Source organism: Pipra filicauda, unplaced genomic scaffold (genome assembly GCF_003945595.2).
Source record: "Pipra filicauda isolate LSUMZ 115617 unplaced genomic scaffold, ASM394559v2 scaffold62_size3274119_pilon, whole genome shotgun sequence".
Classification (NCBI taxonomy): Eukaryota; Metazoa; Chordata; class Aves; order Passeriformes; family Pipridae; genus Pipra; species Pipra filicauda.
The window spans coordinates 2,369,541-2,392,903 of record NW_024104787.1 but is presented as its reverse complement, the minus strand read 5'-3'; the positions used below and the strand labels follow the sequence as shown (position 1 = coordinate 2,392,903).

At 36.5% G+C, this 23,363-nt stretch overlaps 1 protein-coding gene across 19 annotated transcripts in view; it reads left to right on the top strand.

Moving 5' to 3' along the window:
- The window catches only part of ARPP21 (cAMP regulated phosphoprotein 21), a 138,901-nt gene that overhangs the window by 15,540 nt on the left and 99,998 nt on the right, over positions 1-23,363 (top strand). For 15 of the 19 annotated variants that reach the window (XM_027729113.2, XM_039388278.1, XM_039388282.1 and 12 more), the window contains exons 2-5: positions 19,384-19,552; positions 21,205-21,410; positions 22,256-22,291; positions 23,204-23,293. In XM_027729113.2, the coding sequence (XP_027584914.2) occupies positions 21,243-21,410; positions 22,256-22,291; positions 23,204-23,293 (294 nt within the window). In that variant the 5' untranslated portion in view covers positions 19,384-19,552; positions 21,205-21,242. Of the gene's footprint in view, positions 1-17,240; positions 17,326-19,124; positions 19,299-19,383; positions 19,553-21,204; positions 21,411-22,255; positions 22,292-23,203; positions 23,294-23,363 lie in introns of those variants that run through there. The other 4 variants (XM_039388272.1, XM_027729123.2, XM_027729119.2 and 1 more) reach the window with 3 other exon arrangements.

Below are 23,363 nucleotides of genomic sequence, written 5' to 3'. Positions count from 1 at the left end.
AAAGTAGACATGACCTGTTTTGTCATAGACGTGTGAATTCCCCTCTTGTGCCTTTATTTTCACTTTGTATAGAATGCTTATAAAAGGTCATCCCCTTTTAAGAAGCAACAATAATTTCTAATCACCTCTGCTAAGTTCCACTCAATCTTTAAAAACCACTAGTTTTCCTGACACAGCCATGAATCTAAAATAATCACTATTAAAAATGAATTCTTTATTTATCTGTTTTATTGTTGGAATGAAAATATTTTTCTCAATAGCTTTTTCAGTGTATCAAGAAAATGTGTGATATAAAGATTGTGTAGGTATATAAGACTTTAATCGGCTTTTTCATCTGTGGTCTTTGTAACTTTTATCTTGAGACTCTTACTTTGCATTAGAAACTGTTATTTTTTCACTTGACAGGATTTTTCAGGAGGCTGACATACAGAAGTGACTTAAAACCAGGCGTTGTCTGGTTTGCTGGGCTCTGTATGTATGAGAGGTCCTGGCTTTTACCTTTAAGCTTCCACTGACTTCTGCTATGGCATCACAGTTCCATTCTTGGATGTGGCCTGGACATTTCTGAAGTTTGTGGCTGAGACAGCCGGTTTTTCACATCACTGAGTTGTACACGTAGCTATTGCTTAAATCAATGGCTTCTAGGTAAAAATTTAATTTTGCTTCCATCTTACTAAAGCACGCACTTCTATAACTGCTTCCTCCCATAAATTTCAGGCTTTTCTTACAATTTTTCTCAGTGCTGCTGTAGGTTCATTTTGAGGAGTAGCTGTGCAGCGACTACCCTCCGGTGTGCCAGAGTTTGCATCCTCCTATCCGAGGAGGTACAAGCTATTGATGAGTGTCTGGGACAAGTGTGCTAATTGTTTTTCCGATTTTGTTCTCAATGTAAAAGAAGGGTTTAATTTAAAACAGCAGTTGTCCTTTTTCTTTTCCAGCTGCCCTGGAGCATTGGGCTTCTCTAATCTCCAAGTTTTCTCGTACTATTGGAAAGTTTACAGTTTTCTTCTTGCTACAGCTAGCTCCAGCCAGTATTTCTCTCTTTGTTTTCAATAATGCCTTGATTCTCTGCCCTTGAGTCCCTTTGAATTTTCTGATATTTCTGATCATGAGATTACCCATTTCCCATGCCTCTGTGAACCAGGTAACATCCCTATGCCTATTTGGTCTTCCCTGTCTGTGCAAGAGCAGCTTTCCTGTTATAGAGTTCTTTGTTCACTTCTTTTAATAGTTTCTTATGTTGAAAATGTGTAATGCACTTTAAATTTTGAAAAAAACAGATGACTAGTTAGATTTGGTGATAAAACAAGCCTCTGGTGCCAGTAAAACATCAATGTATTTAGCATTAATTTGCTCTTTTAAAGGGAAGAATGCCTGATAAAACCTTTTATATCAACCGGTAGAGACAAAAGACAATATCTTCCTATTAAGGTCAAATATAGATTGAGCTACAGACTGTTGTGTTGGTTTTCTGATTGTCTGATGAGAACATATATCCATCGTCTGAGGAACTGAAAGTACACTTGCATTCAGTAAATTTATACTTGCAGTATGTCAGAAGCATAAATAGTCTTCCATATGTGTTGCTATTTAGTCAGCATAAGTATTTCTTTAGGACTACATGCTGTAAAAAAAATTGGGTCTGATGTGTTAAAACAGTTATGAGTTTTAGTGTTAAATTACATGTATTTTTCAGTGGTTACAAGACATTACTACCCCTTTGTCCCCAGTAGGATGATACGCAGCTGACATTAGGTTTCACAGAACCATGTGAAAATAGATACAACTGCAGTCATTTTTGTGACTTGTTTTGCCTTGGTTTACTCATACTCAGATTTCTTGTGTACATATTCACAAGTATGTATATGCAATGCTTAGCTGTACTTCACTGTAATTAAATTTTTCTATTCACTGTGATCATGAGCTGTAAAATAGAGTGAAGAGAGAAGGAAAGCATAAAAATGATTAGGTTAAATGTAACAAGGTAAACTAATGGCATTTCTGTTTCTTGAAAATTATGGGTGCACACCAGTTGCACACGTGTAATGTTGGTGTTTACAAAAAAAAAAACAAAACACAACCAAATACCCCAAAGCCTCCAATATTGGAATACCACTTTTCATTTAAAAAAGATGAGTCCCATCAGGTTCTTTTGTTTCTTTATTTTCTGAAGATATTCAAAGGCTCCAAATTACCACATAAACGTTCAGTGATTTCACTAAACTGGCACAGTAAGAAAGGTAAGAAACATTTTGGGAGAGAAAAAGATCTGTAAGTTTTATGGTACGTCCTTGAGATCAGGCTTGCCCAAGAGACATTCTGTAGATGAAAATTGACTCCCATCAGTTCCTAGAGAATCTCCTAAAGGACCAAGAAAACAAAAAATGTGATAGTTGTAAGGTTTTTTACCATCCCCAGTTCACATCTGGAACCAATAATCTATAATATAGGGGCAAACCCAGAAACAATGAAAGAAAGCTCCAACCTGAGATACTCTCCTGGGAGGTAATTTTGAGTTTGGAACATACTCAGAGAAGTGCTTGGCAGAGGAACTAAAGACCATTGAAAGAAGTTTTATGTTGTGTCTCTTGAAACAAAAATAAATTTAATGTACTTAAATTATCCCTTCAGACCTCAGGGTCTATATTACTATGTAATTCTTTTCTTTTTTTTTTTTTTTTTTTTTATTCCCTGTTGTGAATTGCCAGAGATTTCAACTAGGTATATGAAATTTGTTCTTGTACCGTACTGGTTCACATACTTGGACTGATATTTAGCATAATAAGTCAACAAGCATTTTTCATAAGGGATTATAAAACTGAAGAAGTGGATGTAAAGGAAAATTATGCAGACATTTTTACTTTGAGAGAACTTGTAAAAGTTGCTAGAATGCTTTGTTATGTTTTGGTTAGTTTTGTCAGGTCGCTTGTGCAAACTCTTCAGTGTTTCTACTTAAATGAGAAGAGCTTTAGTTTCAGTGGAAGTATTTTTCAGAACAGAAGAAGGTAAGTGGATCTCGAGGCCCCTAATACGATGTGTATAATACATGGGTGGAATTACAGCCAGCAGCCACACAGGATGGTGGAGTGGGAGGATTGGAACAGTAGCTTTGGCAATCACAACTTCAGCTGGAATACTGTTAATTCTACTGTGGCAAGGAGTTAGTGCAGTCTGATATTTGAATCAATTGTTACAAGATATTAAATGTTCCCATACTGAGAAAATTACTTTCATTGAAATTGAAACAGGTTTCTCCTATTGCATTTGAACCCTTGGCAACCCAAAAAAAGTGTCTATCCAGAAGTTAAACATTTGAGATATCTTTCTTACAGTACAGAGGACAATGGAAAAGCATCTGATAATGAAGGGAAGGGAAAGAATATCCTCTAGAGCAGGTCTTCTAGCAGTGTGTGCACTACCAGTGGTATGCAAGACATTTTACAGTGCTCTATGAATGATACTTGGACAGCCAAGTGTATTGTCATTCTCCGGGGATTAGCCTATGTTTTGATGCTAGTGGTGGTACCCACCAAAAATATTGGAACTGCCTCTCTTAATATCTCTGCTCTTCATGCTTCCAAAGTTTTTATATTGAAAAGCCTTTTGAGGAGTAAAAAATTGTTACAAATTGTTTTAAAAGACTGATTCTAGTCTCCCTTATGAGATATCCATAAGAGTTATATTTTGCAGTTGTGATTAGAGTTGAGACCAAGATCAAACTCTTCCCTTTTTAGTCCCACACACTGAAAAAAGGTCCTTTACATTGAACTGGCATGGGGGGGGCAGATGGAGAAATAGAGGCAGAGATCCTCATTCATGCAGCTGAGCATGGGAGACATGCATCATCAGTGGGATTTTTCAAGAAGATAAGTCAGATTCTTCCTAACAGTCAGTGAGAAAGCATTTCCCAATGAACTTATGTCTTCAGATTGATACCTTTATTATGATATTGATGAACTTAAATGTAGTTAATTGATTTGTGGAAAGTTACAGGAGTAAGAATACCTTCGTATTACTTGTTTTACTTTGTGTTTTCTTTCTTGGTTTGGTTTTTAAATACTGCAAAGTGTTCTTGCCAATACTCTTAGTTCTGTATATCGTAAGATGACAAGAATGTTTTTAGGCAGCCATATACATAGCAAATTAATGTGTCTCATTTGTGCATGTGCAACATACTGAAATGTCAAGATTCTTCATTTCTTAGGCTAGGTATAAATATGTCTACATACCAGAGATTTCAGAAAAGTAATAGTCTTGTCATGCTCTGATTGTAGCCAGAATGTGAGAGATGAAAGATTTTTGGGTAGATGACAAGATATCCAAGAATTGGGCCAGTCCTGATGAATATGAACATTTCTTGTTGTGGCATTTTGATCTCAACAATTTCAAGCAGTGGATCATATTTGCACACACTAGACAGAATATTTACAAGTGTTGGGCTTCTCCTTCACTGTTGGTTTTAAAGCCATCATTGAAAAGATCCATCACTGGCTTTCTCCTGCTGTGGCTATTCTTTCTTTGATTTCGGAAAATGGGTGACAAGCCACTTGCAGTGAATGAAGCTTGATTCTGTAAGTGGTTTCGGGTAGATAGGTAAATATTTTGGGACTTGTTAGTTTTCTAAAAGTTTTATTAGCCAGAGAAAGTATGTTTGAGAGAGGTGACGTTTTTGGTAGACTAGTATGACTAGAACAAGTTTCACTCAGTTGACACTCCAAGTCCTGCCTCATTATTCCATTCTGAGTTGTCAAGCCACCAGTATGGTTGCTGGAGGCTGCTTAGTCTGTCTCACGATTTATATCCTCTGTCAGTGCCTTGGTATTTTGATTTTGTAAGGTCTAAATGTTTCCCAGAAAGAAGGTTTCCAAGAAACAAGAAAGACCCTTTGCTGAACCTAGCAGTTAAAATTTAGGCAATTCTATCCGATAATGTCTTCAGGAGACTGTTAATCTTCCAAATTCTAACCTTTGGTTGTATGACAAAAAAATGCAAGATTAGGCATAAAGTAACATGTGAGCAATTACACTTGGCAGCCTTAGCACCTGTCTTTGGCCACAGTCATATACAAATGTAAAGAGCCTCAGATTTTTTTATTGTTAGATATCCAGTTAGACTAGAGACAGGCTAAAACTTGTCTGGCTTTGAGATGGTAATGGTTCAGCTAAAGACTGGAAAAAGCCAGATGAAGGAAAAAATGAAAGAACAGTAAACTCTCTCTCTATTTCTTGTTCTTCAAATAAACTTATAAATGAAAATCAGGCATTTCTTAGCCTTTTGTGGCTTTGAAATTTGGAATTTCAGAAGCAGCAGTGTGTCTGGATACTTTTATAGGAGAAAACAGGCAAAGGAAGACTTGTCCACTGACTAGAATTTTTTGCTCTTTAATAATTGCTCTGAGTCTAAATGGATGGGAAACTCAGGGTTGGGGGATGAACTGCAAAACTTAAATATAAAAATACAAAGCTCTTCAAACAAGAATGAGTTTGGTGGGATTGGGGCTGTTTACTTGATTTTTTGTGGTTTTTTGGTGTGGAGTTTTTTTTTGGGGATTTTTTTGTTTTGTTTTGTTTTTTGGTTTGGTTTTTTTGTTGGTTTTTTTTTTTTTTTGAGAATGGTCTCTGAAAGTAGAAGTCATACTGATTAGTATTCAGAGTTGTTGTAGTAGTACTTGAAAGGTTAGTCAAGTCCTGCTGATTTAAGAGTTGTACAGTTTCACAGGCTTTGTCTATATCGAGAAGATGAAATGGGTGTGGGAAAGTAATAAACATGCAAACTGAATAAATAACACGGAGCAGCAAATGTCATAAGAGGTACAAGATAATGCCTTTTTGTATGTCTTACAAAGATAAGTTAGGCCATAGACCTTTGCACTGAATTTACCTGTCTTCAGAGTCCATTGTCATTTAGTGTTATTTTTGGTATCATATTATTGTAGGCTGGAGATTTCCCTTTTGACTACAGAAGGTCTTGCTATGGTCTGTTAATGGAAAGTGTAAGGTCTTTAAGTTGTCCAAGAGACACGGGTCTTTTCTTGCCTGGCTGCATTCGGAACTGGGGACACAATAAAGGGGATATAACGGTGTTGGTGTTAGTGCCCATTGCACTTTCCATAGCAGAGTAATAAATACCAGGGATAGCATATTTGTCTGCATGGGGTTTTAAAAGCATATTAGTGTAAGTACTGCTTTTCCTAATACTTGGTGCTCTCAGCTCTTTTTAAATACCAAAATCACCATGGACTTAAATAATTACAACACATAGAAATGATAATATTCCTCCTCCTTTTTCTTGCCCTATTTCCTTGTATCTTTTCCTTTCTTTTCCTCCCTCATTTTTGAAACAAACAAGGAAATTAAGTACCAAAACTCCATTAGTGCAACATTGCAGTTGAGAATGAAACTGTCAGGGCGGCTGCTTATGGTTCCCACAACGATCATAACTAGGCTAAATTGCATAAAACATAGAATATAGCAATACGGAATATTTTTTATAACACATTATGCATGCTGTGGGAGCCATCACTTTGAAAATCTTGACTTCTGTGTTTTTAAAATCTCTTTTGAAATGTAACATTAATGTATTTTTTTTCCTTTTGCATGCAAATTTTTTTCTCTGCCCACTGGTGATAAAAATCAGGTCATAAATGCCATCCTGGTATCCCTGTGAACACTGCATAGCAACCTCCTTCATTTAATGGAAACTGATACAAGAAGAAATGAATAACAGTATGTAGCGAAATGAAAAGACTAAAACAGTGAGCTCCATTATAGCCATGTTGCATCTCAGTGCATTCCAAATGATCTCTGATAAATGTTTTTAGATAAACAGATTGAAATATTACTTTCTTGGCTTACAGACACACGTAAAAGGATACTTAAATTACATTTCTGTTTGGCGGATGTGTAGCATCATGCCATTTTGCAATCTAGCAAGCCTTTGGTTCTTGTACTGCCATACAATTAACAGTTTCTGTGCCAAGGCTACACCATGTAGATACCAGGAATGTTATTAAAACCCTGAACTGAGCAGAAGTAAACTTGCAATGATTGCTGAAGCTGACCTCACCAAGCTGCTATGGAAGCATAACAAGTCTTGCTCTGTTCACTTGTCTAGTGGTGGGACTCCTGAGCAGTAAGTCATCTCCTTTTAGCCTGCTTTCAGTCTCATCCTTCTTTTATCATGTTTGATTTGATCTTAATGCTTGAATGTTTTAGCTGTCAGACAAATGAAGACTTTCATATGTAATGTACAGAACCAGGAAGATTGATCGAGACTGGTGATGCAAGGGTCTGATTATTTCTGCTCAGTTGAAGAAGATAGTTTCATTGTCAGAGTCAGCATTACTGTAATTCTTCAGGTTTTCTACCATCCTCCTCCTCTTACGACTCCCATTTAAATTAAGAGGAGTTTTTATAGAGCAGCAGGATGATTTGTAATCAACAGCCCGGTATTACATTTACAATAATTTTGGTTAATTTGCTATAATTGGAATTCAAGTGCAGAAATTTTGTTTAGTTGTATCTTATGATAAGAAACTGTAATTTTCATAAGGGTCTGTGATATTTTGGTGTCCAGGTGTCCTTGGAGGTTAATGAATGTTTTAAGAGTCTTTATTCTATTTATTATTAGTCTTTACTTTTTAGTCTGTATTCTGATTAGCAGAATGCTAATAGGAGTTTTACTGTTTTAGTAGATATTTGGTTTTGTCCCTAAACATACTTACTGCATACTCATATTGGCTGGTGAACTCGTTTCCTCTATTATGGTAGCTCCAAGCAGCTCCTGTCAAAATGTGGAGGATACTGGATAAACACAGATTAAAAAGTATTTTCCCTCATCAAACAGGATACAACCGATTTTTTTTTTTTTTTGGTAATTCTAGTTAAAATGGCAAATTAGGCTTTAAAAGCAACTACAGCTTTGCATGGCTTCACAGGTGTTAATCTTGAATGCTGATAATCTTGAATTGGTGCTGGAAGGTGTACTGTGAGACAGTAGGTCTGACAGGCACAGCTTCAGGACTCCTTGTTTATAGGTCAAGATGAGGTTTACTGTTAATAAACCCAAGTATTTTTATGGTCATATTCTAACAGGGAGGTCCTAAATTGTACATTTGTTTTCTGTGAGCTGGCTGTCTAACTCAACAGTGCTTTTAGGAGAAAAAGATTCAGAAGAGGGGTAGAAAGAAGAGAGAAGTATTACTTTTCCTTAGGGTTTTGTGCATTTAATTCTCTGATGCAAGAAGTATCCCTTAGATGTAACAATCATAGGCTTGAGGTATGTTCAGATCTCCATGCATGCAGGATTTTCTGAAGGATCAGGGCTTTTCTGACACAATTCTCAACTTGAATCAAACCTGGCTTTACTGGTAGTGTTGAGCCTTTAACATATTGGACTGAAGGGTGTAGTTATAGGAGTTGCTGGTGGACCTGTGCTTGCTCCTTCCTAAATGATGGATATTTTCTAAAGATAAGTTACTATGCTATTTAAAGGACAACCTGCACAGTGCCCTTAAGTTCTCTGACTCATGACAGCTGTGGATCTAATTCCAGCACTGAACTTACTGCTAGATACTTTCTTTTTTTGAGGGCTTCAAATGATTTTACTAACTTTCTTTTCTTTTGTGCTTTTAGAAAATGAAAGTTGTTAGATTATTATGTGTATGTAGAACATGCGTATAAAAGCCAATGTTTATCTGTAAGAGCTGTGAAATATCACCTGTGTGGCATAGAAGCCATGGCAGTAGGAAAAGGGAAAAAGTTCAACCCAGTCAATCCTGATTGGCATAAAGCAACTCAGCAGACATTCTGGAAGTGTGAATGTTAAGGAGAAGAGAGAGAACATTTCTCAGAGATACAACTATTTTAATTGAATTATTTTGGAAAATAAGTGAAATCTCTTAAGGCAGCTGAAGTTAGTATCAAATATATTTTGTTATAGAGTTAGTTTTTTAAGTCCTCTCTTAAGTTTGTTTTAAGATATTGCCATAACTTTTATACTGTCAGATGATTACTCATTTAGTCACAAAGATGTTTCTTATGGTAACAAAAGTTTTGGTATTTTTGGCTGGAATTTTTTCATTTCCATAACAGAGTGAAAATATTCGCTCAGTCATATGGATTTGTTTGAAAGTCATGCATAATTGAAAGTTAAGTAATTCTCTAGCAGAGTTGCTAGTATGTGGTTATTTACATGTACTTCTACTGGTATCTGCTAAAACTTGGAATATCTGTAAGCTTGTTTATACTCTGCACCTGTATATAACAACTCCTTGGGTGTTTTAACCACATTTTGAAATGGAGTATATCTACTAGGGATTTAGGGGAGGGGAGAGGGTGTTTGATTTTTTTTTTTAATTATTACTCATAAACCGAATTTCATAATTGTGTGATTTTGAATATTGTAGCACTTATAATAATGTTTGTAGAATAATTACTTTGCTTTATTCTTCTGTGTGAAACTGCAATTCTCTTTCCCTCTTCTCAGTGTTTCAAATTGTGCGGCAGATACAGGATTTTAATCTGTATTTGATCCAAAAGATTTGTTTTGTTGTAGAGTGTCATAAATTAAGCAAAGCATACACTAAGCTACTGCTTCTATTGTCATTTCTGGAAAGTTCTCAGGCATTTAATTTTTAATATCAGAAGAAAAAGGCATAAATTCTTGCCATTGCACTTTGACATGTTACAATGAAGCATGCAAAGGATAAGGTCTTTTTTTGTTAGGAAGGGTCATTTGCAAGAAGGATCACAGTTCCTCAGAACTGGACTTAACAATGACAGAAGTTATTGAGTTGCCCTTTCTCATAGTTGTTTCATGTTTCATCAGCCTTTGAAAATCTTGAAGGCATCAAGATAAATCCTGAGGCTCAAATAGCATAGTGTTACCTATGAAGAAGTAATTAACCAGACTTTGTGTTTTACACAACACGATGGTTTCAGTTCTTGGAAGGGAAAGGTCAGCCTAGACTCAAAATATGGTTAAATAGGTGAAAAATACTTAATTCGCAGATGGACATCTTAAAATGTTTAGATGGAAAAAGAAAAGTCGCTGGACCACTATGATATACATAAGCAACCAGTATGAAATTTTAGTTACAGAATTTAGGGCAACTGAATTTCCAAAGTACTCATTAAATTCTGAGGATCTTAGAGGCATCTTCTTGAATTTTTATGAAAGCATTTTATTTTTCAAAAAACTTTTAAATGAAGGTCCTGTTTAACAGTTTCATTTAAGGGCCAGACTGGGACGCAAGTCTGGACATACACCTTTACTTTAAAGAATCTCCAATATCTATCAATTTGTCATAGTCACTAAAGTCGTACCACCCCCATTTTTCTTCTTCAGAATTCATACAATATATTCTCCTCTGCCATTTTGATGTTGTGCTTGATAATCATATTTTTGTTTACTCTCTGATACTGAGCACATAAAAAATGTGATGATGTGGCCATTCTGCAATGGAAATCAAATGTATTGCAGGCTGTAGAGCTTTGGTCCCACACCTCTCTCCTGTATTTTAAGTCTCAGTATTTTTAGATCATTGATGTAGTTAGTGGTTTTTAGTGCCAAGTAAGACAGATTGTTTCACAGCAGGTAAACACAATTTTTGATATTATAGAAGTTTTCTTAAAATCATATTTGAACTCGTGGAGACTTCAGTCTGTATAACAAGATTTAAAGTACTCAAAACCTTACTTTTTTTTTTATTTGTTTTTTGAATGGCCTTTTGAATTAAATATAGATATTTTTTTTTTTTCCTAGCTTAAATTTAATAGCACATTTCCTTGGAGACATTGGCTTGAATATTTGATTTCTTCCATGTATTCAGTGCTCTTTTATTAGTTCGTGTATCATGAAGCTTTCAGGCTGGGTGTATGTGGAGTGGCCAATTACATTTTTGACAAAAGTACTTAGCTCCTTCTCATAAGTATGTCATAATTTCTTCTCTGAAAAACACAGTTAGACATTGAAACACTTTTTCTGCCTTTTCTTTTGTTCACAGTATCACAGGGAGCCTGGAATTGCCCACTGGAAAAGGCAAACATTATGTAGAAACCACAGGGTTTCTGGCAAGATCTTTTCAAGCCAAAGCTGCAAATCTATGAACTGGCGTTGCCTGTTCTGTAAACCTGAGCTTCTGCCTTTTCTCTCTTGACTATTGTAACTGTATCTGAAGAGGATTTTTTCCTCTCTCTGGCCATTAGGGTGGCAGTATAAATACCTGATTGGTATTTTATAGTTGAATGTTTTTGTTTGTTTCTTCAGGAATTGATTGCAATGTGTAGCATATTGTAATGATGCTGCTAAGGAGGAAATGTGATGTGTATCAGTACACACCTTAGGATGGGTTTTAATTTAGAGAGAGGATCTCTATTTCTGCAGATGGCAAGGGAATTGACAAAAGGTCAACCTTGATTTGTTTGTTATTTCTACAAGTGAGCAAAAGTTGAGGATATTTGGCACTTCAGTGCTTGGAGCATTGTGCAGAAATATGTAATGGTTTCATTAGCTTTTATAACATGCATTTAATCATTAGGCATTTTGACTTCTAACTTATAATTGGCATTTTTCTTAATTTTCTTTTGAAACCATGACAATATAGAGCGTTGAATAAAATCCATAGCATGCTTAAGGCTTCTATTTCTAATGTGTGGTATTTATTACTTAACTGCATTGCCTGAGACCAGACAAAATTGTAACCAACAAAATAGGATTAATGTATTTTCATAAAGTATAAATATGTGTATATTCAAATGTAAAGAGATATAGATTAAATAAATAAAATATACATTTTTATATAGATATTTATATCTGTTCTATGCGTTTATGGTTTCTCTGTAGTATTAGGACAGAAAGATAATGTTTCTGCCTTAATTTTCTTTTTCTCTGGAAGGTCTTCAGACAGTGAGAAAAAGGGGTTGTGGATCTGATATGAAAATATAGTCCTTAGGAGAGACAGAGTTAAAAAAGGGGGATCTTCAGACTTGATTGAAAACTATGAAAATCTTGTCCATACATCATATAAGATTTTAGACAGAAGACCAGTGTATAGCAAAATAAGTGTACTTGATGAGACTTGTCTGTGTAAGCTGTTCTCACTGGATGTTGCTCTCGTAATTCTACTAATACACAAAAGAAGTCATCAACAAATAATTTATATTCCAATATATTTTCTGATAAATACAATCAAAGAAATTTTAGGAATGTTCCATTGTTGATAAAGATAAATTAATAAAATGATATATTAAAAAGCATAAAATCATTTTGGACTGGAAACTCTCAAAGGCTGTATCTAGCCTTTATTGGCTTTAATAGAAGAGATTTGTTTGGAATATGAGCTTAGAAAACTTACTCTGCATTGAAACAAGCTTGATACAAATTGTATTTGAATATGGAGAGTATAATTGCATTTTTTTCTAAGCAGCAAAGTGTGTGTGGGAAATGTCTCGTACTGTATGATGTTTTTTTTTTTTGTTTTTTTTTTTTTTTTTTTTAACCTTAATAGCTTTTGGTTTTTTTTCTGGAATTAAGAATTTTCCTTTTGCTGCAGGCTAGTTTTGTTTCAGAAAATGGTATTAGGACAAACAGGAATAGCTACTATGTTTATTCCAGTAATCAAAATAGATTTTTGGAGGGAAATAATGTGGATTTTTTTTCTTTCAGTTCTTATTTGAAATCTCTTTGCTGTTTTGCAGTCAGTGTTTGTCTGCTAAGGCAATTCTAGTTGTTAAGCTCAGGTCTGTTTCATCAGCATAATGCTGCTTTGCTCTTAGCAATTACTTTCTTTCAGGATTTGCCAATTAAGCTAGTGCTAGTAAAAATGCACCTAATTTGTCAAGAAATGGCAGGATGAAATATAGGGGATATTATAAAAATTGGGAAAGAAAAAAAATCAGGATAAGCATATGTGAGACTCAGTGATACTTGGGCAGTTCCTGATGCTTTTTCATTCTGTTTATGCCTTCTGGTGATGTTAGGAGAAGTGTAAAGTAATTGGTCATAAGTTATGGGCCATCTAATTTCTGATTGTTATGTATTTTAAAATACTGTGCTAGTAGTGTACTAAATTGTTTTCTTTCTTTTATTTAGGGATGTTGGGGTTTTTTTCCCCTCCCTGGACTCAGCTGGTTTGTGTTTGCTTATTAGTGAATGAGGAAAGATGGCTTGTTTATTACCTGCAGTCTGGTTAGACTGAATTATTCAAAGGCATATATGCTCAAAATGCAAATGTGTGGTGCTTGGGTTTTCTAGTCGAGTCCTTAAGCTTTAGGAGGAACTGAGTAAAGAAATAAATTTATCTTGTAGTTCCTGTGTGTAAAGCAAAATAGACTTAATCCATAGTTACATGAGAGAATAGAAATGGCAAAGACGAGGAATCAAAGGAAGAAAGAGTAGGGATAACTTGAATTAGAGAAACTAAAAATGTTTCAAGAACTTCTGCATTAAACTCAAATACGTGTGTATATTCTAGTCAAATTTAAATTAACGTAAACTATATATTCTCCCTGATTTCATTATGTGTAGCAGTTTATCATGAAATAACACAAACTGTTTTAATTATCTCAGCCTATGCTGGATATCTGTAGCCCCATCAGTTCAGTCTGTGATGGCTCCCGGACCCTGCAGTAGCTCTGGTTGCCCTCAGTGCTGCTGAGAACCCTCTGTGGGGAACCCAGGCTCATTTGTGCTGTGCTGTTGTTCAGTGTTTCATATAGAAACAATAGTATTGCTTCTGGGATGTCCTTGTGTTATCTACTGTCTTTGAACTGGCTTTAGTGTTTGTGGAAATGGAGCTCCTCTAGTGCATTTACCACTGGCTGTTGATAGGTGGAAGAACATCTGTGTTCAGAGTGCAGTCCTGGTGAAATGGGAGGAAACACTGAAGCAGACTGTCAGTGGTTAAAAAAATAGATTAGATGTAGATAGTAATGATAGCACTGTAGACCTGTTTAACTGGCAATTAAAAGGAATGGACTTCTTTAAACCTAACAACAAATAATGAGGTGATGTAGTTATTATTTCCTACAGGAAGACAAAACAGCTATTGGCACAACAAGAACAATGTAGGAAGTAGTTGATCTGTACAATGGGGTAATGGAGAATATGTCCTGGCAAGGCAGTGAGATTATTGAGCATCCTTACAGTAAGATTTCTGAAGCATTCTCCCTAGACCCCCTCTACTTGTAAAAGAAGGCTATCAGTTTCTTAAGAGGATTCTGTGATATAATTATCTTTGATAGCTGAGAAATAGATCTGATTATCTGGGAAGATGAGTTTCAGTCCCTCTTTCCATTTGAATTGTGTATTTTCTGATGTTGGCTATTGTTTTCATTACAGGATTTAAGGAAAATGACTCTTGTGTATTTCAAGGAGACTTGTGTACATTGAAAGGGCGACTAGGAAGCTCTCTGTCCCTGTATTTCTAGTCACAAGTGCTGTGCTATTTTCCACCACCTAACAGTGAGACCAGTTAATTTAATGACTTTGATTTTAGGGAAATTTGTCAGGTTTTGTCGGGGAATGAGATGCAATTTGGCATATGGGTTTGAAATGCATGAGGCGGTGTTGAAGGCTGGGCTAAAGCAAACAAGTCATTCCAGTGGTACTGATTTGTACATCTGATTAGCTTGTTAAAAGTTTGGGTGTTAGTCAGTTCCTACTAAACTTGGGTGATTGACATTTATTAGCCAGATCATTCAAAGCCTCCTATCTTTTCATGATAATCCTGGAAGACTTCAAATGATCATTGTGACAGATAAAAGAGCATTTTTTTTCAAGCCTTTTCTAAAGTATTAAAGCAAAGCAGACTCTCCCTAAAGGCCATCTATGTTTATTTTCCTGGGTAAAGCTTCTAGCTTTGCAGAAAAACAACGAGCTGGAGGGAACATCATTATTACTTGGCTAAAGATGATGGCATTGACATGAGGTCATCTGATAGAGGATTAAAGTGGAAAAATATTGGTGGCAATTTGTTAAGAACAAGAGGATCCATTTGAAAAAAGGAATCGGGTGTAAACCACAAAAAGTTGATTTGCTTCTGGGTTTTTTCTTTGGTTGTTAAACTCTTCTCATTCTTGCTGTCATTTTTGAATACCGGGTTTCACGTGCAGACTGGGAGGAGAGCCAGTTCTATTCCAGAATAGATGCTTCAGCTGGGATGCTACTCCATATCATCTAGTTGCCTTTTAAAAGACAACTGGTTGTTGCATAAAGTCTCAAATATAGTCCAATATATTTCAATCTGCCCTGTTTTCATCAAATTTGACCACCATTGGCACTGATGATAGATTGCTGCTCTCCTTGAGGTTGGTCAATGACCATTGTGCTGTTGCTTGTACGCAGATGCTCATGTTTCTGTAACTGTGGAAAAAAAAAATATTGTCTGCTGACAGTCTCTGCTAAAGTGCCATTATTGGATGGGTCTAAATGACTTTTTACTTGAAAATGTCTGTGGCGTGTAGGAGCAGAAAATATAGGCAATCACTCTATCTGTTTTTTTAGTGATGATGAAGAGGGGACAACATGAAGACAAAATTCTCTTAGATTTGCTTGATGGTAGAAACTAGAATATTTAAGTAAATGTCAAATAACTGGAAATTTATACTTTAGGCCTTGAGAGTTTGTCAACATTGAAAGTTGTGTCTCCTGATAATCTTACGATAATACCATAGTCTGTTTCCAGTGGTTTCCAGGAGTCTGATGAGTGAGTTAGCAATAATGAGTCAAACCTATCTTGTATGAATGAGGTATATATCGCATAGTAAAAATCATGACTGACAGCTCTGCTTCCAGCTCATGGGGTCTTACCTGCAAACCATTCATGAAAGTGGAGAATCACTATGGGATGAGAAGGATCCTGGTGTGTGGATATGGCCAGCATCAGCCAGTTTTCAGTAACAGGATCCATTCAGGTTGAAATGGCTTTTACCTCTATGCTTAGCAGATTTGTTTGAAGAAAGACCCTCGGATTTCATTCTGTCAGGGCTCAGTCCTGCCTGCTGCTACCTGCTCTCAGTGAAGATTATGCTCTTTGGCCTTAAAGCTTGCTCATCTCCTCCCTGAGAGAGGACGTGTTGATCCTGGGAGCATAATGATCTTGAAATGCCTGCTTCAGCATGTGATACCTATGAGAACATCAAAACATTTATTATATAATACAGAAAAGGCTTGCTCACCTGTGGTGGGCTCTAATGGTTTTATCAGATGTCTCTCTTTAATGTCAGTTGATGGTCACCTCTCAGATGCTCATTGCATAGGGCTTTCTAATGTCTTTGCTTGTTTTTCTGTTCTTTGCTTTTTTGACAGCTTTTTTTCTGAGCATAGTCTTTAAACTCTTGCATTAAATGAAATGTATTCCTTCCCACAGACTTTTCTTGGAATCTGCGTGGTATGTGTTGTAAGAATGTATGTGACCATACACGCCTTCTTCCATCCCTTTCTCTTTGAGCTCTGACTGTATTTGCTCAATTTCAGTAGTACTTTCAGCTTCTAAAATGAAAATCCTGTTGAAAAGAAATCAATTTAAGAAAAAAATCAGCGTTTCCATCCCACAGTGTATGCTGAGCAACTGGTGCTTATATATCCATTAAAGTGGACCTACAGATGACTTGGTGGGCCCCTGTATTTTCTGTTGCATTGCCATGGGCAATATTCAAGTTGCTTAAGGAATTAGGGGCTGAAATTTTGCTTCAAGCTCTGTAGACCTCTTCTACGATCCCACCACCCTTATGAAATTTTGTTCGCTTGCAAATCAAGAAAGTAGTTTTTGCCTAGCAACAAGCGTTGTGGTTTCTACCTGAGGATCAAAAACAGAAGTGCATTTGTTCAGCCTTTTGCGTCACTTCGGTACTGAAGGTTTTGTCAGTCAAATCATCACTGACGTTTCTGTTGATGTGCAAGGAAAAGAATAATCCAGTGTGTTTTTCCGTAACAGTGCTGTCACTGCAGCACTGACAATAGTAAAAAGTGCATTCATCACCGAATAACCAGATATTCTGGAAACATAAATGTCTCATTTTTAAAGGCTATTTTCTGACTGATTCCTTTTTGCTATTTATACTCGCCCAGAAATATTTTATAGAAACCTGAGTCCCTTTAAAAACCCACCCAAACAACCAGAAGTGTATTTTACGTATTGTAGTATGTAAATGATTAGTCATCACTTGTAAATTGCCTAATGTAGGAGGAGGAAATCTATATTAAGGGAAGGTGGAGAGCTCGATTTAACTGCTATATGTCTCACTTCTTCTCTTCTTTTTATTTCCCAGAAGATAATAAGGAGGGATTTCTTTAAAAAATCATCCTAAGAGACTGTCATTGCAGGTTTGAGGGTGGTAGCTGCACGTTATAAGATTATTTTCCACTTGCTTATGTATTCTTGGGAAAATTTATGGATACCTTTTGTTGTTTTAATTTAGGATTCTATGGTCTTCTTGTACATTGCCAATGAAAAATGATGTTGGCTTCAGAGACCTTAAATGTAACAATATGGGGAACTCATTTTATGAAGAAATATGTATTTGGTAAAGCATGATAAAATGATGTTGAGCATCTGTGGCACAAGACCAAGTCTTGGCAGATCTCTTTGCTTGCTGTATATGACACCTTTGGTTGGGTTGGTTTGTTGTTTGTTTTTGCTCTGTTTGTTTGTTTTATGAATAGTTAATTCACATTACATGGTCACACTGAATTTTTATTTTTTTGTGTCTGTGTCCTGATTTTGGTACAGATATCTGTCTGTTTGTTTTGGAGGGTTTTGATTGCAATGGTCTGTTCCCTGGCTGGCTGTTTTCCAGGCGAAACTTTAATGCACCCTACTTCCTTAGGATTTTTGGTTTGTGATTGGCTTTGATTGATTTTTCTTTTTTCACCCCTTTCTCTTTTGGTAGTGTGATGGAAGATGGTTATGAGGAAAGGATATTCAGTCAGTGGTTTATACACTCTTTGCTCTCTGAGCATTGTCTCCATGAAATACTTCTGCATGTGCTTGAGTGCTTGGGCATAGTTTTCCATGTTGTTCCTCCATTCCCATTGTGATCTTATGTTTGTAATAAGCAAAAATTTCAAAAAAAGTCCTGCAAGAAATAGCAAAAAGCTAGCGGGAAGACTTATTTTTTGTGACTCTGTACAAATTATTAAGTGGTTTGAGAAAAAGAAATATTGTTATGTATATAAATTTACAGGATGGCAGTGGTAATTTACAGAACTGCCTACTGGTCTCCACTGTGCACTGGAGCTCCCAGAGAGAGCAGGACTTGATTTTTTTTTGAAAAGCTAAATTCCATTTCTGGCACATGAAATCTAGCTCTTTTCACATGGTGAGTTCCAGTGCACATGCTGTACAGCAATTGCAGTCATGCACAGTGTAAAACATACCGCAGAAAGAGGGAGTCTAACAACGTGAGATGATTTTCAGGTTTTTTGATTTTATTGTTGTCTATTTTTCTCCCCATCTCCCCTCCCCCCGAATAGAATGATTCGTGCTTGGTATTTGCTGTTTTTGTGTGCGTGCACTGATTGCTTCAACTGTGACTCACATGCAAGCCTTGAGAAGAGGTGCCTGTTGTATCAAGACAGTTCAGCACGTGACCATGGCTTGTAAATCAGTCCGACTCATCCTAAAATGCTCGTTTTCTGTTAAATCAGCTATTCAGCTGGCAAACACAATCTTGATGAACAGCATAAATTGCATTGCTGAGGCAACTCTCTTTAGGTTTATTTTCCAAGCCATAACCTGGAGGTCTGCTTTTCCCTTCTCGCACAGTGCCTCAAATGAAAGTTTTTCTGGTGGCTGTTGTTCAAAGAATAGGATTTTTTCCTTCTCCTCCTCCTTCCATTCTGGATCATTTCAGCTTTTATTTGGCTTGTTAAATGAACATCTCTATTCACTACCCTGGTAAAGCAGGTCACTCTCTAAAAGTACCCACCTAGCTTCTTTTCTAATAGTGTTTGACTACTGAAATTTTAATTGGAGCAGAAGCCATAGTTAAAGAGTAGGAAAATAATTTTTCCTCATACTCTCATTGATTTCTGTTGAAGCAAACAGATGAGCTTATATATAAATATGTATATATGCTTTTTTTTAATGAAAAGTGCTGGAATTCACTAAAAAAGGTTAAAATTGAAATGAGTAATCTTCAGCGCATAATGCAATTGTTAATTTTAGCTCCTTGCGTAGGAGCTGTTATGACTTGAACAGCCGGCTCTAGCCTTCATTAGAGAAGAAGCAGGCAGTTTTGAGACAGGTGGAGCTGGATCAAGCTGTGAAAGTGATTTGCTTGAAGCTGGTCATTAGTGTTAGAAAGCTGGTCCTATCTATTACATCCTTACCTTGTGCCATGATCATTACCGATGTTGTTATTTACTTTTCGTCTTTTCCAGGTTGACTATGGTGCATCAAGCTCTCTGAAGGACCAGAATGGAGATTGGCCCTCTGAACTGTTAATGGGGACATGGGACTCACGTTGTCGTTGATAATTTGTGTGGACTTAACCAGCAAAGAGCAACAGAAGACACGAGAAAGACAGTGGGAATTATAGCAGTTTTTCAGGTAAATGGCTTCTTTCGTGCAGCTCATGTGACTAATTGTTTTTCTGAACACTGTGTAAGCATGTCAATGAGCTGCAAGTTCATGAAGAGTGTGCGCATTTCTTGATGAAAATCTTAACAAATTAAGGATTATTTAACAGCCCAGTTAAAGGTCTTGCCACACATCGTGTTCTGAATTTTCATTAAGTGGTTCAAGTTTCAGTTGTAACTGTAGAATAGCCAGTATCATCAGCCCTCTTGGGGAGAGTGGTGGAAGGAAGGTGAATACCTTGAAGCTTGACTTGTTGTACTGTGAGCTAATTTGTGAGTTTCAGATTCCAGTCAGTTTGTTTGTGAACCATGTGGCTTCATTTCTTGTGAATCCACAGTCCTTCTTTAACAGGGAGATTGTATAGGAAATTTTATTTGCTTATAGTGTGAAAACAAAAGCAAAAAGTGGAAAAAGTATGTCTTAGTTTTTTTTCATTTAAAACATAGCTTAAAAAAAAGCAAAGGTAAGTGATACCAGATCTGTTGAATGTTTAATTTCAAACTGTAAAAAAAAAACATGGCAAAGTGTGATTTTGCTTAATAGCCGCTGTTTCATTGTTGAGAAATGGCAAGGTGTTGCAAAAGACCCTTTCTGAAATAACTCCGTTTTTCATCCACAGTTGTTTTTCCTGGAGATGCTTCTTAAGCCAAATGGACGGAGAAAGAAAAGTTAAATTATTCATGAGTCTGATTTGACAATTGATCAGTGGGAGAGGCTTCAAGAGAGAGGTGGGGGGGGAGAGAGAGAGAGAAAAAGAGAGAGAAAATAATACTAGGCTTTAACTTTGAAAAGCCTTTAAAGCTTCTGTACAACAACCTGTTGTGAGCTGAGAGTAAATGCAGTTCGGTTAAGATATCTTCATTAGAAGTACCTGCCAAGAGCTTCCTGTAGGATTTTCATAGTACTGGAGAATGATATAGAGTTTGGGAAGAGGATAAGGGTTTTAATAATGGAGCTGTTGGTTTGATCCCTGAAAATGTTGACCCTGGGAACTTTATAGCCAAATTTAGATTTCATTTTTATCTTGAATGATTAGCTCTTAATTTATATTTATATATATATATATATATATATTTAAAGTGGTAATGAGCATCATGGCTTCTGCTATGCATAAAACTCCTGTTTGAGTGCTAAAAAGTGTTGTTGCTCATGCTTGGTTTTTATTTGTATTTGTTTGGCTATTATCTTTTATTAAAGAAAAAAAATGGAAGAAAGATTAGGGGAGGGGAGCACTGAAATGCCATACACCTAGAAGTCTGAATGGGTCCTTCCTGCTTAGTGCCACTGAGCTCTGTAGCAGAGTGCCTCACTCTCCCTGCCTGCACCTTGGCAGTCCTGAGGCTGGACTGGGTAGTCACAGCACCTTACCTTATCTACTCTGCACAAAGACTGTTTAATTGGAGATCTGCTTGCTTAACCTGGCACAATTCTGCTGTTACCCAATATTATGGATTCAGTGTGTCTCTTCAGCTGGGACGTACATAGTTTTGCACTCCTGAGCTGCACATTTTAGGTTTTTTTATAAAGGAAATGCAACTGGGAAATAAAAAAAGCAAATTCACCCCCTGTGGTTTTTTTTTTTTGTGTGTGTGTGTTTGTGTCGTGATAACATGACCTTTCAGGTCACCAAATCTTGTTATTTTAATTTCTGTCTGGAAGAATGTCTGAGCAAGGTAAATTGAACCAGGAGACAGCAGAGGAAGCTGCAAAAGAGCAGGAGACTGCCATCTCCGAAGCCAATCCAGACATCTGTATTCTTAATAAATCTGAAAGCTCAGAAGTAGAGGAGAAGGAGGAGAAGCTCGGCGATTCCAAGACAGAGCTGCAGGTAAGACAGGAATAGTGAATGGGCATGTTAAAATATCAATGGGATACCATTGCTTTTCCATTTCTGCGATTTCTTTCATTGCCTACACTTCCCTTATTTTCTCTCTTATGATTTTGAGACAGTTTCTATTTTTGCTTTTAAAATTATTTATTTATTTGTTTTTATTTTGGGTTCTTTTTTTTTTTTGCTATAAAATGCTGTTATTTGTTATACTTTTCAAGCTCTTTAGGCTGCTGTCCCTGTTATTACTTTTTCTGAGAAGTTTATTTCTAGGCATCTGTGTTAAAACTTCGTGAAATATTTGACTGTTTTACCTCGTTAGGATTTACAAAACTACCTTAATCTCATGAATTTACAGGTAATACTAATGAATAACTACTTAATATGTGGTTTGGTTTGTAGGTATTACTGCCAACAAAAAGTTGTTATGCAAAGCCTAAGAAGGTAATTTGATAAGAAGCCTTTATCGGATGAGGGGGCTTTAATCCTTTTTGCTCAATCAAATATAAAAATAAAGGGAGACTCTACAATTTAAGAGGAATTTGGAGAGGGGGAGTATTTACTTAAGTATACCTTTTCTTACCTTGTTGTTATATCCAAAATTGCAGAACACTGTGCAGTGTATTTTTTCTTGTTTATACCTGTTCATAAAATGAATAATAATGAGCAGAGATGATTCTTGATTTTCCCTGCTTTCCAAACAGGGTTTGAGGAAGTTGCTTTTGCAGTCAGAAACTGATGTAAAATGTCATTTAGAAGTGATTGAGATTATATGTTGGTAATGCTCTTGTCATGCCCATTTTCCACTGAAGTGATAACTGCTTCTCTTTTTTTGCTATACCCAGAAACGAGGTGCAAATCAGCAGAAAAAGAGATCCAAGGTAAGGGTCTATCTCTGTTTGGAATTGCTTGCCACAACAGGATGAAGAATTTCAATTAAATGTCTGCCTGCAGTTGAAGTGGTAGCCTTTCTTGTGTGGTGATTGGTTTTTTGTTTATGTTGTGGGGTTTTTTTCTGTCCCTTACCCCGTATTCTTGTTGCACAAAGGCAGACAACTGCCTCTAGATATAATGTGTCAGACTGCCCTTTATCCATCATACTTTTATGCTGCTGGGCTTGCTGTGTGCTTGTGTTAGGCAGCATGTGTGCTTCTGTGCACCACTGGAGAAGGAAAAGGTACATTCCTTTTGCTTTAGTAATTAATGTTTCTCTTAGAATTTTAAGTCCATTTTAATGGACTAATCTTGACAGAAGGAAGCAGAGATTGCTAAATTCCCTAAGGGGGGGAGAGGGTGGGGGCAGGGATGGGAAGGAGCTTCTAGGAACAAATGAAACCCTAAAAACTTCTTTTAATTTTTCAAGTGCAGATCCATAACACCTGCACATTTTATTGTCCGTGTTCCTTGGATATAGTACTACTAGAAGAAAGGGAGGGACCCTCAAAAAAAAACAAACCAAAACCAAAAACCCAAACCATATGACGAAAGGAACCTCTGAGTTTATGTTAAATTACCTTCAGTATTGGATTATCCATTCTTTGCAGTTAAAATTTTTGGTGGAAGTGAATGAACTGTAGCAGAAATGATTAAAAGGAAAAAAGAAACCTTTCACCTTCCCTGTGGCAAAGGGTCACTGCTTAGGATCCTCTTCTATCCCCATTGAAGGCAGATACATTTTTGCTGATGGGGTGCTTAGTTGTTATTTGGGATATTTAGGCAGATATTTGGGCAGATTATGTGACTTGGGGTCAGTAGTAGTGCTTTCTGTTTTGTTTTCTCTGTCTCTTATTCAGTCAGGAGCTAAAGGAAAACTTGTCCGGAGTCTTGCTGTGTGTGAGGAGTCATCCCCTCGTCAGGGAGCAGAAAATCTTCATGATAATCAGGTACATTTGCAATCGTTGCTGTTAGCTGCATGGTTGACCTCCATCTTCAGTTGCATGGTTGTGTTATTTA